This window comes from Vanacampus margaritifer, chromosome 5 (genome assembly GCF_051991255.1).
Source record: "Vanacampus margaritifer isolate UIUO_Vmar chromosome 5, RoL_Vmar_1.0, whole genome shotgun sequence".
Taxonomy (NCBI): Eukaryota; Metazoa; Chordata; class Actinopteri; order Syngnathiformes; family Syngnathidae; genus Vanacampus; species Vanacampus margaritifer.
Genome location: NC_135436.1, coordinates 16,064,396 through 16,082,888, shown reverse-complemented (window position 1 = coordinate 16,082,888; position 18,493 = coordinate 16,064,396). Strand labels below are relative to the sequence as shown.

Sequence of the window (18,493 nt, the reverse complement as noted above, 5' to 3'; positions counted from 1 at the left end):
ACCTTCTTAAACTTGACAACTCCACCTGTCATACAGGGTTGAGTAGTAGTAGTTTGTAGTTATTAGGTTAATTATGCACTGTTTTTCAGAATCTGTTTTATTGGCCTAGTAAGAAAAAAAATAAGGAATTTGTCTTAAAATGAAAATAATCATGACCAACAGAAGAAGACAGAACGGTAAGCCTGACGGGTTGCTAACGGTGCTCCCAATTTCTTAGGTGAGAAAAGATAACATGAGGAAGGGGGATTGGTGGAAAGGAAAGGGGGTGCACAGCATCAACCTGGAAAAAAAACAGCACATAAAGACACATAGTGAAAGACATTACAGCATAACTCTAAGATTTGCACATGGGTGTACTTGTACTGTATATGACTGTTCAAACATTGGTACTAGCTGGTTTTTCCTCATTTGTTTTGTTATGTGTGGGAAATACGAAAGCACGGCAAAGTGCTACTTGTCACTGTCCGTGCGTGATCTAATGTCGAGTGTATCGCATGTCCCAGTCACACAAGGAGGAAGAGAAGCTTGCCAGTGTGCGCACTAATACATCCATCAAAACCTGTTGCAGCAGGTTGTCGTCTTACTTACTCTCTCATCTCTCATCTCATTCCTATCTTTCGTTGGACGAGTGCCACACACACACACACACACACACACACACACACACACACACACACACACACACACACACACACACACACTCACAGACACATACACGGCATGACGATGACGTTACGCGCAGTCAAATTCAAAACTGGCCCCTCAACAGTGTGAATGCACATTTTGACAATTTGCACACTGAAGAGCACATCTGTGGGGAAATGGACCCAGGGGGTGTTGAAGTCTACTTGGGATTCTGAAGGCATAAAGCCACAAACAAGACTTTATCTCTGATTTTGAATTGAGGGTGAGTCTCCAGTCTTAATTGTCCTCTCGTAATCGATTTGGCACATTCAGCATCACAGTATGTCTATGATGTTTGTCAGCATCATTGATGTAGTTAATATTTTAACCTTAAGAAGTTGAGTACTAAACTAATTTATTTGTATTATTTTTTCAACTTTAGAATGTTTATTTTGTTTCAATTATTAAGCCTTTTTAAAATAAAAAGTCATTTTTCAGATTTTTCAGGAAACACAAAATTGAACAATTTGCATTACATGGAGATGATTTAGGCAAAACATTTTTTGCAAAAAATGACTTAGTCAATTATTTTAAGAAGGTGACGTTATCAGAATTAAACAGACGTCATTATTATAATCAGGGAGAATATTTTCAATACATATATCAATGGGATGAATCGCATGGTTTCACCCAGTGAGACTTGTAGAAATCATTGCAACACAAATGAAAGTTACCGAATAAGGCACTCCAGAAAATGGCACTGGAATCATATTTATTTAATCAACATTTTGCACATTTAAAAAACATATATGAACACGTCCCTTGAAGGGGCTAAAATAAAAATTGTAAATGGAATGTGGAATTTAATTTACAAACCTTTCTAGGCATTTTTCCTAAAATACAATTTTTGGGTCACCCTTGATCGTCCATATTGTAGTTTGGAGGTGGTGAGTAGTGGCAACTTTGCACGAGCCAGAACCGGCCCACTGAAAATCAAGTAATTTCTACCAGGGTGATACTCAAAGGTGTGAAATATGGATTAATCATTTTAAGTCAACTAGGAACTTTTTACTTGAGGTCAAAACTGCATAATATGTCTTATTTTAATATATAGCACATGGTTACAAGTTTACTCCAGTCTAAATTTATTGTGGCCTCTGATCTTAAGTGCAAATCAAAAAAAAAAAATTCCTTTTAAGTAGAATTGACAAAGGAATTTTATATTTTAGCCATAACAATGATTATGACAAAAGGCTTCACTGGATGAACATTTTGGAATGACCCAGTCAGAGCCCAGACCTCACTGCTGTTGGAAATTTGTGGAGTGACCCAAAGAGGGAAGTGGTGCCCTTGCAATCTGACATATTCAAAGGTAGTTTTAAGGATTAAAAAAATATATATAATTTTTTTAAAGTGTTTTAGCTGCAAGGGAGGGGGGACTTTCATTTTCAACTATGAAGAGCTCTTGTCCATCCATCCATTGCAAACTCTACAAAGGAAGGCCAGAGCCAAGATTCGAACTCTGAACCTCAGAAATGTGATGCAAACGTGCGAACCACTTCCCAAAATGCTATAAATCCATTTTATTCTGAGAACAAGCCCCCCCCCCCCACACACACACACACCCACACACACAAACACACCTGCACACTAGCAAATTTGATCCTGTTAAAACAATTCATTGGCTGAGTCTGAACATGTTCAACAAAACTCAATAGTGTCTGTACGCATTGAATGGCTTGGCAAGATCAACCTTTTTAAAACATGGCTTTTATCTCATTTTGGCAAAGAGCTCTTATACTTCCACCTTGTGTAACCAACCTGTCCATACAATGTATTTTTTTTTTTGGAAGAAACTTTCGTATGATCTGTCAAAATCAATTGATTACGATCTTTGATAAACTGCAAACGATACATAATTTTGTGAAATTATATGAAATTACAGGTAATAACAATATACAGTAATAATTAGGAATAACGCATTATATAATACAACTAAAACTGTATAGTTTCAGTTTTGTTTCCAGGCTGTTAAGGCATCACTTTTTTCTCCCCCCCCCCCCTTTTTTTCCTTTTTTTTTTCTTTAGAGCTCAGTATTGTAATTTTAACTAGAAAAATTCCCGCGGAAATTTTGAATGGGACTGCTGACTCTTGTAAATGAGCTGAACAGTTTAAAATTTAAACGACTGGAATCGCTCAAGAAATGTGGAAGTTAACCATAATCAACATCAACTAAAAGTATTTCACTGTCCCTGAAAATGTATTTAAAAAAATGTAAATGAGCTGAACAGTTTAAAATTCAAACGACAAAAATCGGTCAAGAAATGTGGAAGTTAACCATAATCAACAGAAACTAAAAATATCTCACTGTCGCTTTAAGAACGCACACCCATTTTTGACTTGGAGCCATCACGCGCCCCACATTCGATTGAGATTGTATGAGAGACGCACCCCTTGAACAAAAGCCTCTCACGACTTAACGGTTCAAGATACAGATTCAAGAAATGGCTCGTTAGAACGGCAAGGGTTTGGGGAACACGAGCATGTTCTCATTTTTTTAATCGGATGAAAAATGACCAAATGAGAGCATGTTGAAAACTTATGATTTATCAGAAATGAAGAGCAAAAGGCGCCTGAATTTAACATGGAAGAGATAGGCGAGTTCGTCCGATTTGTCCTCGCTTAAAGTAAAAATAAAGGTACTAAATGACACCTTAGCCAAATAAAGTTAGTTTGTCTGAAAGAAGACACTCGTGACTACAAAATGTGAGAATTTGATGTCTAGTGAGCAAAGATTGTGGCCACGGTGACGAGTTGAAGTGAAACTTTTGCAAATAGAAGTAGACTTTTCTTTTTTCCCGCCACTCTAAAGTTAATTGGTCAACAGAGTGCGGTAGAAGCCTAATTCACTCACTGTCTTTGAACCCGCACAGGGGGGAGAGCTTTCATTCCTTAAAAAAGATTTCGACACTGAGCTAAAGATGGGAAAAATTCCTACAAAATGAGCTAAAATTCGTATCGGTCGGATAACGTATGCGTGCGCAGCATGTCTTGGAAAAAGGTGCTTGATCTGTAATTTGTTCCCCCTTTCTCCATTCATTTCCTATGGGAGTTTTTTGGGAGTTTTTGGGGAATTGCGTCGCCATGGTAACTCGGAATTCCTAGAAAAGTAATGCCGCACCGAGTCAGATTGAGCCGCATCGTTTGATACCTCATTTGTCCCGGTGCGATCTACGGTACGGGCCGCATTTTTGCGTAAAAATCTCGGGATTTTCTAGGGTGGAGAGTAATATGTGCTGCTTTCAGCAGTCCCATAATAATTGTAATTTTACTGATTTGACATGTCATCATCATTGCTCTCTTTTTAATTCTTTGACTGCCAGACGTTTTCAGAAACGGGATGTCGCCAGTGCCAGCCGATTTAAGCATTTTGACTGATATTTCAAGGTCCACAGAAAATGTTGTGTTTGGACTATGGAAACACACATACTACCAAATGAAAGATTGAACTCTCATCTTTCATCAGAAAAAAAAGTTTGTTTCTACCTTATTCCGTTCTTCAGTAATCAACAATAGAAAATGGTTAGTTTCACCGAAATGCTCTGTTTTGAAACAAAAAGCGGAGAAAAAGAGCTTTTTGTGAAACAATGTTATTTCATGCACTCTAGTGAATTCTACACTTCTTTTTGTCCATGAATGATGCCACAAACACCTAAATAGTGCTTTACTTCTGTAATACACCACCACCAACAATGAAAAAGTGTTTTTAGATTGCAAAATACGTTTATTTCCATTCAACAGTGAAACAATTTGACAAAACAATTTCGCAAACTATTTACAAATGTGTGCAACTGCGGTACTATTTACAATTATGTGGATGTTTCAAATACAGTTTTTCTTTTTGTAACACTGCCCTGCGTGCAAGGAGACGGAGCAGGATTTGCACAACAGATACGTTTCACTTCGATTGTCCGTTTCGCGTGCAGCCGTTACACTTTCTTGACGGCCTTTTTTTCCGGGGAATAGCATGTAGCAGACTGTACCCACTCCTCCGATGAATATGCATTGGACTCGGGGTACTCTTCGTCGTTCGATTGAACGTCTGCCTGAGCATGCTCGGTTGTGCTCCACGTTTTCCGGTGTTAGCATCGCTAGCCCGTGAACCTTTATGACGTCGTCATAGCCGCCGTGTCAGCGCTTCCAACTTCGGCGTCAACCTCGGAGTCACCATCATCGATGATGATCATCGTCGTCATCAATGTGCTCTTTAGCGTTGGTCGATGCCTTTCGTCTTTGAAAAAAATTCCCAAGTGTGAGCTGCTTGCAACCGGTCGCCATTGTTCGCTTCTTCAGCCATCTAGCTCCGCCTCACGTCTTCTACTGCCGCGTCAACGCTTCCAACCTCGGAGTCACCATCATCATCATTGATGATGATCATCGCCGTCATCAATGTGCTCTTTAGCGTTGGTCGATGCTTTTCGTCTTTGAAAAAAAATGCTCGAGCGTGAGCTGCTTGTAACCGGTCGCCATGTTCTTTTCCCTTCCCCAGCCATTGTCCCCTCTAGCTCCGCCTCACGTCTTCTACTGACGCCTACCCAATCTTGTCAAAAGAGAGTCATTGCTACCATCTAGGGGCCAAAAATAGTCATTAGGCTGACTAGATCTGCTTGAAACTTTCACCACAGCTGGCCAAGGCTTTCCTCCACCCGTTTCCCAAAAAAAAAAAAATAGGAGAACGTCTTTTAACGTCCTTGGCGGCCCTCCGTAGGTTTTTACTAAACGTCATTTAACGTTTTTGGCAGTCAAAGAGTTAATTTTTAAACCACCGGCCGGAGAGCAAACCCAGGAGCCAGGAGCGCCTCCCAAACCCCAACACGGTTCGCGTACCTCACCCAACGCAGCAGGACGGGGCACGGCAGGCCCGCCAGGCATCCCACCGGCCCACAGCCCCCACTCCCCCCACGCCATCCACCACAACCCAGCCCCAGCCACCCCCAAACACCCCCAAACACCCAGACACCCCCCACCCCCAGCCACCTGTGGCAAGGGGGAGGGAGGGGGAGGGAAGAGGGAACCGGGCCGGAGCGACGGACCGCGCTGGGGCGGCGCCGCCCCGGACACCAGGGAGAGCACCGCAACGCAGCACCCCCCAAGAGACCCAGGGAACGGCCAAGACGCAGCCGCCAGCCAACAGAGGGGCAGAGCCGCCCACGCTCAGCCAGGGGGGACAGCACCTATAGAATTATCCCACTGGCATGCAGTGAATCCGAATATTAACCCTTAGTGCCCATTGGAGGTGAATCTTGAGGAGTTGGTGACTGTAAGGTGTCGTTTGATGTAGTCTGCTCGATCCTGCTGGCAGCAACTGGGTTCCTGGCTATAAAAACACAACCATTAGTTACAAATTGCCAAATACAGAAACAGCAATGTAAGTTATCGCGACGATAAGGCATCACTTGAACTTTGACGCCTAAGTGCATGTATGCGTTCACACCGATGACAACATGTCAGTCAGGCAGAGGAGTGCTTGTTGCTCGGCAGCATGAAATGCAATCTCTCCATTTCCACTTTCACCTTTTTGCTTCCTTTCAAGTGGACAGAAAGCACTTGAATTGCTGTTCCTCTCTGTTTTCACTTTGTCCGCCTCAGTGGTATTTGGCGTGGCATGACCAAAAAGCCACGGTTTGCTGCCACTTTAATGGGCTTCCTGTATGTTAAATAGATGAGGTTACCTTGACTTGCCACGTGTCTCCAGGCTCTGCTGGGATCTGATAACACATTTGTACACACTGAGCAACTTTTACCCCTTATTAACCTGCACATGTCAAACTAGATTTACTGTCTGTGGAAAGTATACGACAATATATTGCATCGGAGGTTAACGAGCACTTACTTGAGAAGTGGGAGGAAAAATGCATTAGCTCGAGCATTCACAGATTTAACATCAGCAGCAGCATTAGGAAAGCATGTCATGGACATTAAAATTGAATTAAGAACTGCATAAAACATCCCTTTTAAATGTGTTTCCAGAATCACGTCTTGGTACAGAATGTCAGACTCGCCAACGTTTTCACCCAGCAAGGACGAGACTAAACCCTCCACCCCCCACGCAAGACCTCACACTTCACACGAGCAGCTTGGGACCCCCTGCCAGCAGGTGGCAGAATCACAGGTAATGAGGATGATGAGGATGAGATTGTTTAGTTGACGTCTCCATTATAGCCGACATTCCGTGGTTAACATGAAACATTACGCCACAGATTTTCAGTCATTGACTTGAGTTATTGAGTCATCACAGATTTTTGTTTCAAAATGATTTGCAATCACTATATATTTTGACAAATGGTGTCCAATCTATGGCCCGGGGGCCAATTGTGACCCGCTATTCATTTTAAGCGGCCAATTTTGCTACATTTTTTTTTTAAATTTAATCTACTGCAGAGTTTTTTTATTATTATATGCAATTAACTATTTACAATTTAACAAGTAACATTTATCTTCATAACACTATGGTGAATAAAGATTAGCCATTTTTAAAAGCAAGAATGGTTTTCTCTACTGACTTCTCTGTGTCAACATCCAAATTTGTGAACATATTACGTGAAATATTCCCAAGTAACTGCTTTAAAAATGGTCATCGTATGACCGATTGCTCCTGTTTTGGCTCTGAATGTAGAGGCTGTTTGTTACAGATGCAGACATTTTTTTAGTGGGTTACAGGGTCTCTGACCACCCCAAAATCTTGTAAAATCCTAATCTATTTGCCTTATAAAAAGCTGGTCAGGTGGCACTTTTTCCTAAAAAACACTGTAAAACTAATATGATTGCTTGGTTGACTGATTTTGGTGTGCTTGATAAATTAAAGTAAAATAAAATAAAATTGCAAAATGGACACAAGTGGGCGGCTGATACTTGTATCGGTTGGAAATGACAATATAGAAGGGGCTACATGTACTTTTTTGATAATTTAACCTATTAATCCACAGACAACAAATTGCAGTGATGTCCTCTTCACCCATCAAGCCAGACCTCCCCTCACCTCAATGCACGTACCTGTGACCAGGAAGCATAGTGCAGAAGGGCCGGGACGACAGGGCCCCGTCGACACATCTCGTTTCCACCCGTACCTGCGACAGCTCAGCGAGGGTGCGGTGACAAATGCAGTTTGTCTTCAGCCTGCCTCGTCTCCCTTCAGCAGTCTGCAAGAGGTCTGCAGCCCTCAAATGAGCTGTCTCGCACCTGGATCAAACAGCGAGGCGCAAACACTCTGGGAGCAATCCACCTACAACGATCAGGTAACAGCCGCACAAATGTAGCAAAGAAACATGGGGGAGGCTCGATTACTGTATGTTTGGGGGCTGTTTTGCTCCATCTGGCACAGGGTGTCTTGGCTCTGCTAAGATAAGAAAGAAAGAAATATGCTGCCTAAGGGCGCACTCACACTAGGGCCATTGTACCGTGCCCAAGCACGCTTGCTGCTAAAGTCCGGATTCAATAGGGAGTGCGAGCGCAGTTGATCCGCGCCTGAGTACGGTTCGGATCCCCAGTTTAGCACGACTGGGAGAGCTGGGCCAGAAAACGGTACGGTTGGCCGCACATGCGTACAGCCGCGGCGAGTGGTCGCTGCGCGAAACGTAACCATGACGTCACGTACGTATAGCGACTATTCGGGCAGCACGCCTGTACAACGTGATGATGTATATTTCGGAGACAATGAAGAGGAATAAAATTATTTGTCCTCTTTGCGTGTTCCAAAAATATCAAGACAGATTTAATGTAAGAAAAAACACCTTTGCAAAAATGATTTAATCTAACAGAGATCTCTGGACATCGTGACAGGCTCCAAACATCACATAACAGGTGGAATTTCAGAGTGCCGAATGTGTCTCTTCCGCGTGTAAAATGGCTTCTTATAGTTAAACAGACCGCCTCTCTTTCATTTGTAGACAAAACATACTCTCTTGGTACTTTTCCGTGAGCGATGGCGAAAACAGAGTCAGGGTCAGGTGTGTGTGTTCGAGACAGATTCTGTTCTCAAGGACCAAATGTGTGTTTTCGCACAGAACACTGAGAAGGAATTTTTTAGACCAAACAATATGTTCCAGCTTAAGGTCAAATTATACTGAGTTCAACACTACCTCACATCTACAAAACATTTCAACATGGTTAATATAAAGAATTAAAATGTTAATAATGTATAACAATGGTTAATATATGAAAATAAAGAATTTAAATGTTAATAATATCTAACAACAACTGGACCCGGGAACGGTTTGGTTAGAGCAGGGGTGGTGGGCACACTCGGTCCTCGAGGGCCGGAGTCCTGCAGGTTTTGGATGATTCCCTTCTCCAACACAGCTAATACATTATCAGCTCATCAGCAAGCTCTGCATAAGCTTGGTAACGATCCTGTTGATTGGAATCAGCTGCGTTGCAGCAGGGAAACTTCCAAAACCTGCAGGACCGCGGCCCTTGAGGACCCAGTTTGCCCAACACTGGGTTAGAGTAATGTGAGTGCCGGCCGGAGGGGGACAGGGGAAGGAGGGCAATCAGGCTTCAGTATGGTACGGATGTTGTCAGAAAACCGAAGGTTCACGGGGTCCCCCAACAGAATAGGAATACCCCAAACAAACGCACATGTAATAATAGGCTAGTTAACACACCATTCTTGATTTGCTTTTGATTTACGCTTTTTCCATTGAAATAAAGAAGACATCACAAAATATGAAGATGGTGTTCACATTCGTATAGTGCTTTTATCAACATATAGATGCATAACATACTGTAGATGTAAAAGAAAAAAAAAAGATCCTTGGCAAATGGAGGTGAGAAGAAGTCCTCGATGTTCATAGCTATCCTTCCGCTAGTGATGGCTAGCTAGCTAGCACGCTAAAGATGGAATCACCGGTGCCTTCCAGGAAGTATTATTCGTACCGTAAGAGATAGTCTGCCTTTAAAACCTTTTTCTTTTCTTGCATTTAACTGTGCCGTCGTTCACTGTGTAAGTGCACAGCGTTGTGTGCCGTGACTGTAGGTATTGTTAGCCCACAATCAATGTGTGAAAGCTGTATTACATTGCAGGGTACTGCAGCCATTTTGAGCCAGAAGGTAAACAATTTGCTACTGTATGCTGAGACGTTTTCAAGGGAGTCCTGGCCAAGAAACAACCAGCAACAAACATAAAATACAGTTACAATCTGAACACAGAAACAGAATATGAAAAACAAGTAAATATTGTGGAATTGGTCTGAAAATAAAATAGAATAGAATGACTTTATTATCATTGCAATGAAATTGAAGAAAAAACTCTGACTGGATTTAAAAACGACCATTCAGTTAGCTTCCAGCCTTTTTGTGGCACATTCCATGCATATGGAGCAAAGTAAACAAAAGCCCGTTCACCCAATTCCACACGGGAATAGAGGACCGAAAGCAACAAATAATCTTGCGACTGAAGTGACTTTCACATATTTCTGTAATGTACAGTATTTATTTGCAACCACACACTGACAAAAATGAGGTATACTACTTCTTTCTTGGGCTACAATAAAGTAATTGCATTTCCACTCACTAATGTAAAACAATATAATTCTTTGCAAATGTTTCACTTTGCAAACAACGTCACAGACAGGTGACCCCGCTTCCACTTTATTCTGAGACCATAGATCTAAATCCAATAGAACATCTGTGGAAGGTGCTGAATTGGTAATTCTGTTCAAATACAAAATATTTTGTTAATTCTAAGTATTAAAAAAAACAACGTATGATTACCTTAATCCATTATTTTAGTGACACCAGTGTTTTTTTCTGTAACAGAAAGGTATCAATATGTTTGCCCATGTTTGTATACCACATATGGAACAGAAGGTTGGAGTAGCAAACTTTGTGATTTTATGCTCTAAAGTGTTCCTACCCTGACCTTCCAGCCATGCCAGCTGAGACTCATTGTTTCCATTCTCAGTGCTATCTATCCTACACTTCCGCTAGCCCTCCGCAAGAGGTACAGTAAGTGCAATGATTAATAGCAGTAGCATTAACGAAAGAAGGGTTGCAAGATAATCTGATTGAAGAGAGACGGTATGAGATGTTCATGTTCGTAACGCCACTGTATGTTCTCTACAGGTTGCGACAAGGCCGTACGCTACTGAGGAGCATTCCAACAAGTCACATTATTCTCTTCAGAGTTTCTCCTCTCAAATTCATCAGAGGATCAACTCGCAGTCCCTCTTCCCCAAACCTATTTACTCATACAGGTGACAATTTCGATACTTGCAATCTTTAATACATTTTATTGTAATCCTAGCATTTGACAGTAATTAGTTACGTTGCTACAACACACCTTTGACCTCTGACCTTTTACTCATTCACTGCCATTGACGGCTATAGACGTCAAAAATTCATTTTAACCATATCTATTAGTTTAACATTTTTTTTGCACTTTTGTTATCAAGAGTATGAAAATCTAGAACTGTTTCATTGTACATTCATGACAGATATAAAATTTGTGATTAATCATGAGTTAACTAGTGAATCTATGGGATTCATTACGATTAAAAATTTTAATCGACTGACACCCCTAATTTTTAGTAATCTTTTTTTTTAAATCACGCCAGGCGATTACATTTTTTAATTGTAATTAATCGCATGACTTCAATAGTTAACTCACGATTAATCACAAATTTTATATCTGTTATAAATTAACAATAAAAAAAATTGTTAACAAAAGTGGAAAAATTGTTAAACTAATTGAAAAAGTTAAAATACATTTTTGACATCTATAGCCGTCAATGGCAGTGAATGAGTTAATAAGACAACAATGCCAATACAACTGATGGATAGACCCCCTTTATGCCATCATTTAATACATAGATGGTTATGTCCGTAGTTGTGTCCAAATAATGCAGATTTAGAAATATGCTTTCTCTATGTCACTGCAGCATTCTCATCTTCATGGCTCTGAAAAACAGTCAAACGGGAAGCCTGCCCGTCAGTGAGATCTACAGCTTCATGACTGAAAACTTTCCCTATTTTAAGGTACAACACTGCAGGTTACACATATCTGCTACGCTTTCTATTAATGTTAATAAAAATAACTTTTAACAGCGCAATCATGAATAGGTTTGGCTGGAGTTCCCCCATTTAAGTCAGGTAGATCTGCCATAGTTGTACTTAAAACGTCAAACGGGAATTTCCAGACAGATGATGTTTACCTTACAGGTATTTAGATAAACAAGAGGACTATACAACATTAATACATAATACAGTAAAGTCACACTTATGCAACTCCAATTAAGCACGGGCCACAACACTAGAAAAAAAACCTCACTCTTCTCACACACATTCACAAGAATGTTTCTCTGGGTACTGGGTCTTCTCCCCACATTTAAAAAATGTGCGAGTCAAGTTCACAGAAGACTCTAAAGTGTCCTTAGATGTGAATATGTGCAACCACCTCTTGCCCAAAGTCAGCTCGGATGGACTCGCCGATAATCCTAACGAGGAATAAAAATAATGGTCTGAAGAAAATGTATGGATTGATTGTTAGTAAAAAAAATTTTTTTAAAAAAAGAGTCACGTTTATTGTGTGTTTAGTACATTTATAACACTATAAAACAGTGATGTTCATATTTTTTCCCACTGTTCTATATTTCATTAGCTGATTTTTTTTAAATTTTTAATTCTACTAAGATCCTGTTTTGCCAGTAGCTAGTAGTAGCAATTAAAAGATTATAATCATCCTTTGTGTACTTGATGACACTAATTACTTCTTCATAATGATGAATGATGCGCTGTCGAGATTTTGGTCATGACTTTGTCTAAAGGTATGAGGAAGCCATTAAAAGATTCAATGAGGTTGTCTCGACATACTTTAATAAGTAGACTGTTTGTGTATTGTGTAAGGGGATTCTTGCGGGGTTTGCACAACACTCAAAAAAATTAATCTGATCATTCAGTGCATAATAAGATTTCTGATGTCATTTTCAGATGACTGAGCTCAACTTTTTGGGACTTCAGTGCTAAATACACCTGCAATATGTTCACTATTGAAAATAATTGCTTATGTGTGCAACTCGGATGACGACGTTCCAAGCAACAGTTTGTCACTTTCAAAAACATGCTGCGGGGCCAGAAAAGGTGACGGATAAATGACATAGAGTTACTTTTTCATAGCTGGGAATTTTATTACTATGTGTTTTGAAATACTTGGACTTGGACTATAGTTATAGTTATTTGCATTTCACCTAGTCAGCTGACACCTGCAACTCCAAGCATGTATACTGTGCTACACATGCAGACACATAGATAGATATACTGTACATGGTATGAATTTTGGCGGCCAGTAAAACATGTGCTGCAGGGACAATTAAAATGTATTCAAGTTGAAGCTAATCCAAGAAGAACGATAAATCTAAATGCTTAGATGAAATGTAGATGTGGATGACAATTGTGCAATATTTTAAAAGCTGTTAGATTGCTGTACTGTACGTTCTTGGTTTGATTACCACCTAATTTCACCTCACCTAAATAAATCTCCTCTTTGTCTTTCCTAGCTTGAAGCAACCCATAATTTTATGAAATAATGGCAAGAGAATCTACTATTGTTCTTACCATTATTACTAAAACAATTATTAGAGAATAGCTGTGCCCTAGTGCGCAAACCAAGGTCCATAACTGCTTATTACCTAACCCTACATAACCCTAACCCTCACCTGGCAGTTCTGAGGTGCATGTTTGGAATTTGGAGTTGAAATGTTCCTCTCATGTTTCAAAAACACACACAATATTCTAAATGAAGACTCTAATTTGCCCACAGGTTTGAATGTGAATGGTTTATTTTCATATGCCCTGTGACTGGCCAGCGACTAGTACAGGGTGTACTGGGTTATGGCTCCAGGTCACCTGTGACACTTGCCAGGTTCAGTCAATCTAGAACATTTAATAAAGAACAGACTAGGAAGGAAGACAAGAGACTTAGATTATTTTTGCTCGCGAGGAGAACGGACAGAGATGTGCACAGTTACAATCTCCTACCGCTCTGAAGCACATTCTGCCATGCCCGCTCTTTTTTTATTTATTTTTTAGGGCAGTCATTGCTGCTCTAAAGGTTGGGGGAACACACAGCAGCAACCATGATGCATACGAGTCATTGTGCAGATAATAATATAGACGTGTTTTGTTCGGCGCTGAAGGTTTCAGCAGTCAAAGTTCAACAGTTCATCCGCAAAATGTTTCAACCGCTATCTTGTGTTAAGGGCACAGTTCTGTCATGTTTTGCAATACTATAAGAGTAAATATATGTTTTCTAACAACACTATTAAGGAAAACGGGAATGCAGCACAGTGGGCAGCACGGTGGCTGACTGGTTAGCACGTCCGCCTCCCAGTGCAGAGGACGTGAGATCGAGTCCGGGCTTCGGCCTTCCTGGGTGGAGTTTGCATGTTCTCCCCGTGCTTGCGTGGGTTTTCACCGGGTACTCCGGTTTCCTCCCACATTCCAAAGACATGCATGGCAGGTTAATTGAACACTCCAAAATTGTCCCTAGGTGTGATTGTGAGAGTGGTTGTTCGTCTCTGTGTGCCCTGCGATTGGCTGGCAACCAGTTCAGGGTGTACCCCGCCTACTGCCCGAAGCCAGCTGGGATAGGCTCCAGCACCCCCCGCGACCCTTGTGAGGAAAAGCGGCTAAGAAAATGGATGGATGGATGGAATGCAGCACAGAAAATTAGGAATGGGCGAGTACCGATACCATGTATCGGTCGGTATTGGGCCGATACCTGGCCTATATACCAAGGTATCGGTACTCGTGACAGTGGCTGATACCTGTATTGGTCACCTTTTACAACAAATTAGAAGAATATAGAATTCATATTCATTTCCTGCAATTTTAACGAAAAATGCTACATTGAAATACTGTATATAGGTCTACTTTAATACGATCATTTTTTTGGGAGGGGGAATCTTACGCCTGAAAAATACTAGTGGTATCAGTACTTGGTATTGGTATCGGTGACTACTGAGTAGTCATACAGGTATCAGTATGGAAAAAAAAGGGGTTTTGAACATTTCTATATAAAATGGATGGATTGATGAAAATGTGTACTTTACTTATGACGCCGATTCGACATCTTCCCTTGGCCTGCTTCTTTCTAGACAGCCCCCGATGGATGGAAGAACTCTGTAAGACACAACCTCTCCCTGAACAAAAGCTTTGAGAAGTTGGAGGGCAAAAACGGGAACTCGTCCAGGAAAGGTTGTCTGTGGGCTCTCAACCCTGCCAAGGTGGAGAAGATGCAGGAGGAGTTGCACAAGTGGCGCCGCAAAGACCCCGTTAGTGTCCGCAGGAGCATGGCAAGGCCAGGTAGGACTCAGAAACATCTTGAAAGTTAGGAATGGAAAAACACCTTCATGTTGTTTTTCTACAGAGAACCTAGACAATCTACTTGGACAGATGCCCAAGAAGCTCCGATCGACGCCGCCATACACAAGACCTGCCGGTGTTTATGTCACCATGCCGTCGTCCTGCAGCCCAACGCGTGGCCAATCACCCAGCATAGCTAGTCGACGTCCCGAGTATTCATGTGCTCCTCCGCCCTCACGCCAGTCCTCGTTCCATTCCCTCACTGACATCCATTTTAGTGACTTGTCGGCCCTGCACTCCCCATGCGATGAGCAACACACAGCTGACGTCCATCCCGGAAGTATGAACTTAATTGCGACTGGGACGCTACCACCGGCCTACAGCGCCAACCACCAGGACGACTTCAATGTTGGTCTAAGGAGCCTGGAGGACTTGCAGTTGGACGGAGATACTTATGATGTGGATGTTCTCAACCCAAGCCTGACTGATCTGCAGTTGAAAGGTAGGCAGTGCCAGTGGGAGGAACAGATCAGTTATGCTAACTAACATATTGATCAGGGGTGGGTGAACTTTAGCTTACGAGCATGCTCAATTCTTTAATTCAGTCATTCCATCATTTCCTGCATTGTCAGGCTCCTACACTGTTAAAAAAAAAAGATGTACAAAAAGTGGGTAATTTTCCGGCAGCTGGGACGCCAGAAAAATACTGTGAAATAAGTAGATGCAAAGTAACAAACAAAACACACGGGCAAGGACAGGATGACTGACGTAGACTGTGAATAAACACCTAGACATGACACAAGGGGCAGAGGGTGCTGATTGAAAGGGGACCGGTATGACGAGCACAATGACAAGGAAACACGACAATGAAAACCAAACCAAAATAAAACACAGATCATGACAAAAGACAAAGCAACACAACTAAACAAACCCAAACCATAACACAGAGTTTATTTTTGTCAATTAAATGATATTTTTAAGATACAGAAAAAAAACTGTAACATAAAAAGTACAATTTTGTTACATTACAGTTTTTTTTTTACAGTCTACGATATTTGTTGCATTATTTTATTTATTTTTCACAAATTTATTTCGAATGTGTATAGAAATAAGAATTAGAACTAGTGAAAAGAAAACAGCAAAAGCAGAGATATAAATAATCAATATAATATTGGCAATATCATACTGCTTACACATGTTCGAAAAAGAGTAGGAGGATTAGGAAGTATAAACTTGTACCACCATATGCTTATTTCATTATCATTCATTTCATTATCTATTTATTATAGTATTTAAGAATAAACATATCTATATCTAGCTATACATACAATAAAATACAAAACATAATTTTCTAATTAACAATACATTATATAACGCTATATTTATCTACCAATATGTTATCCATAGTATTTTAATTTTCATTCACTATATCACATCAATATATTTCCTATGTTTATTTTACAAATTTAGCCATCCCCCCAAAAAATAAATAAATTAATCAATATGTATTCATTGTTTTATTATACTTATTCTACTTTATTTTAGTTTCTATTATATTTTTTTATTTAGCCATTACTTAACCAGGAAAAAAAACATCTTAAAAATATTTCATTTTTATTTTTAAGAGTGTCCTTACAATGACTGACAGCAGCAAGGTTTTAAAAAGTAACAGAAAATCAACAGCCATGCCTACCGGAAAATATGCTCTAAATATAAACAGTTGAGTCAAAAATAACCCAATTTGCGTAAGAACCAATGCAATGCTTGTGTTAGTTTGAACAACCCAAATTTTTGGGTTGAGATTTGTGATAAACCTCAGAACACGGTGACACCCAGAGCCGAAACCATGAATGTAGTATTGCCATAATCCAGACTGAGTAGCGACCGGCCTCTTTTTGGATTCAAATGAAAGGCGGGATTTGACCCGACTATAAAAGCCCAGTTTTTATTTAAAACTTATTTTTACCAAGGGATGAATGGGAAGAGTAAAGAAGAGAGTTTCATCAATCAGAATGTCTTGATAACTCAATCTGTATTCCATTCCTGTTGTCGTATGAAAGTAACAGTTCACTGTTATCAGTTTAAAAAGACTAGTACAATTAAATAAATAAAAAATTCCAACTGAAAAAACTCATCAATTCTTACTGTTTTTTAATTTTATTTTAGGTAACCTGTGGGAGGAGTTGCAAGAAGACAGCCTGGCGTCACATCTGTCAACAGCCCCCATGACTGTGTCCATCACTTCAGGCTTTCACGCATCTTGTGTCCATCCCAGCTGTGTCCACGCCGTGCCCATCAGTGAGACCACAGCGGTAACACCGATGGCTCGCTGTAAAATGGAGTTTGACGACACATCAAGTGAACAGCGCTTGAAACAACATGCCTATTCAAGCGGCTGGTATCCTGATGTTTATTCGGCGGACAATTTGCCGCAGTATTTGACCTGCTGCACCACGTCCTTGATGTAACTGTCAACACCTTCATAACGGACAGATCCTTGACACATGACTGTGATGTGAAAGAGCGTTACTGTAGCAAGCGGCTTCACCACTGGATTTTGTCACCCATGAAACCCTCAAATCTTCGTTTTCACAAATGTGTTTACCTCTCTACCAAGTTGTATTTGGGGGAAATGGACAATTTGAGCAAAGTGAGAAATCCTGTACAAATTTGAACCACACATGATATACAGTAAGTTTATGGTAAGGTGGTCTTGAGTGAGAATGTGAATCATTTTACATGGCTAATTAAATTGATGACAAATCCTTATGTTTGTATTTTAAATTAACTATAGGCTACTGCACTTAATGAGACATTTAAATTAAAAATTGTTAAACCTAGACAATGAATGTTAAACCACTAGTACATAATATAATTTTGCTTCTTTCATTTCCTAATAATATTTTATTGTATTTAATTGTCTTTTTATAACCATTAAACATTATCTTTCATTCCCAATTAGCACTTATTTAACTGTGAAATATGTGTTGCTGACAGCTGTGTCAAACACAGCGACCAGGAAATGAAGCGTGAGATTGAATAAATCTGAAAAATACCGGAAAACAAAAAACTTTAAAAACAATATACAGATATGTTTTTGAAGGATGTGATGACGTGCCGGGGATTAGCCTGAATTTCCGGTACTGCTCGGTTAGTCATTTGGACGGTGTCACATGCCAATCAATACAGTAAAGTGCAGTATGTACTTTCTGTGGGGCATTTTTTCGTAGTCTGTCAAGAACGTGCTTCCATTAAAGGTAGCAATTATATTTAAAATTTTAATGACATTTTCTAGACAAATAATATTGATTTTTAAGGCAAAATTCAGCATAATAAACGGCTCGCGTTGCTTTCATTGTAGTACAAAGAAACAAGGAAGACGCCTAGTGGCGTTTTAAGGTAATGACACAGTTTGCACGGAGGATGGCGGTAGAGACCCTAAAGGCAATATTTAAACTACACAGATTCGATACTTTCAGCAACTATGTGCCTCTAAAACACGTGCAAGAA

At 40.3% G+C, this 18,493-nt stretch overlaps 1 protein-coding gene across 1 annotated transcript; it reads left to right on the top strand.

The window, feature by feature from the left end:
• Positions 1-7,668: 7,668 nt before the first annotated feature.
• foxn1 (forkhead box N1) lies at positions 7,669-17,451 on the top strand. Its single transcript, XM_077566252.1, has 6 exons — positions 7,669-7,920; positions 10,748-10,878; positions 11,563-11,659; positions 14,776-14,983; positions 15,048-15,485; positions 17,150-17,451. The coding sequence occupies exons 1-6, from the start codon at positions 7,669-7,671 to the stop codon at positions 17,449-17,451; spliced, it is 1,428 nt and encodes a 475-aa protein (XP_077422378.1).
• The last annotated feature ends 1,042 nt before the right edge of the window (positions 17,452-18,493 follow it).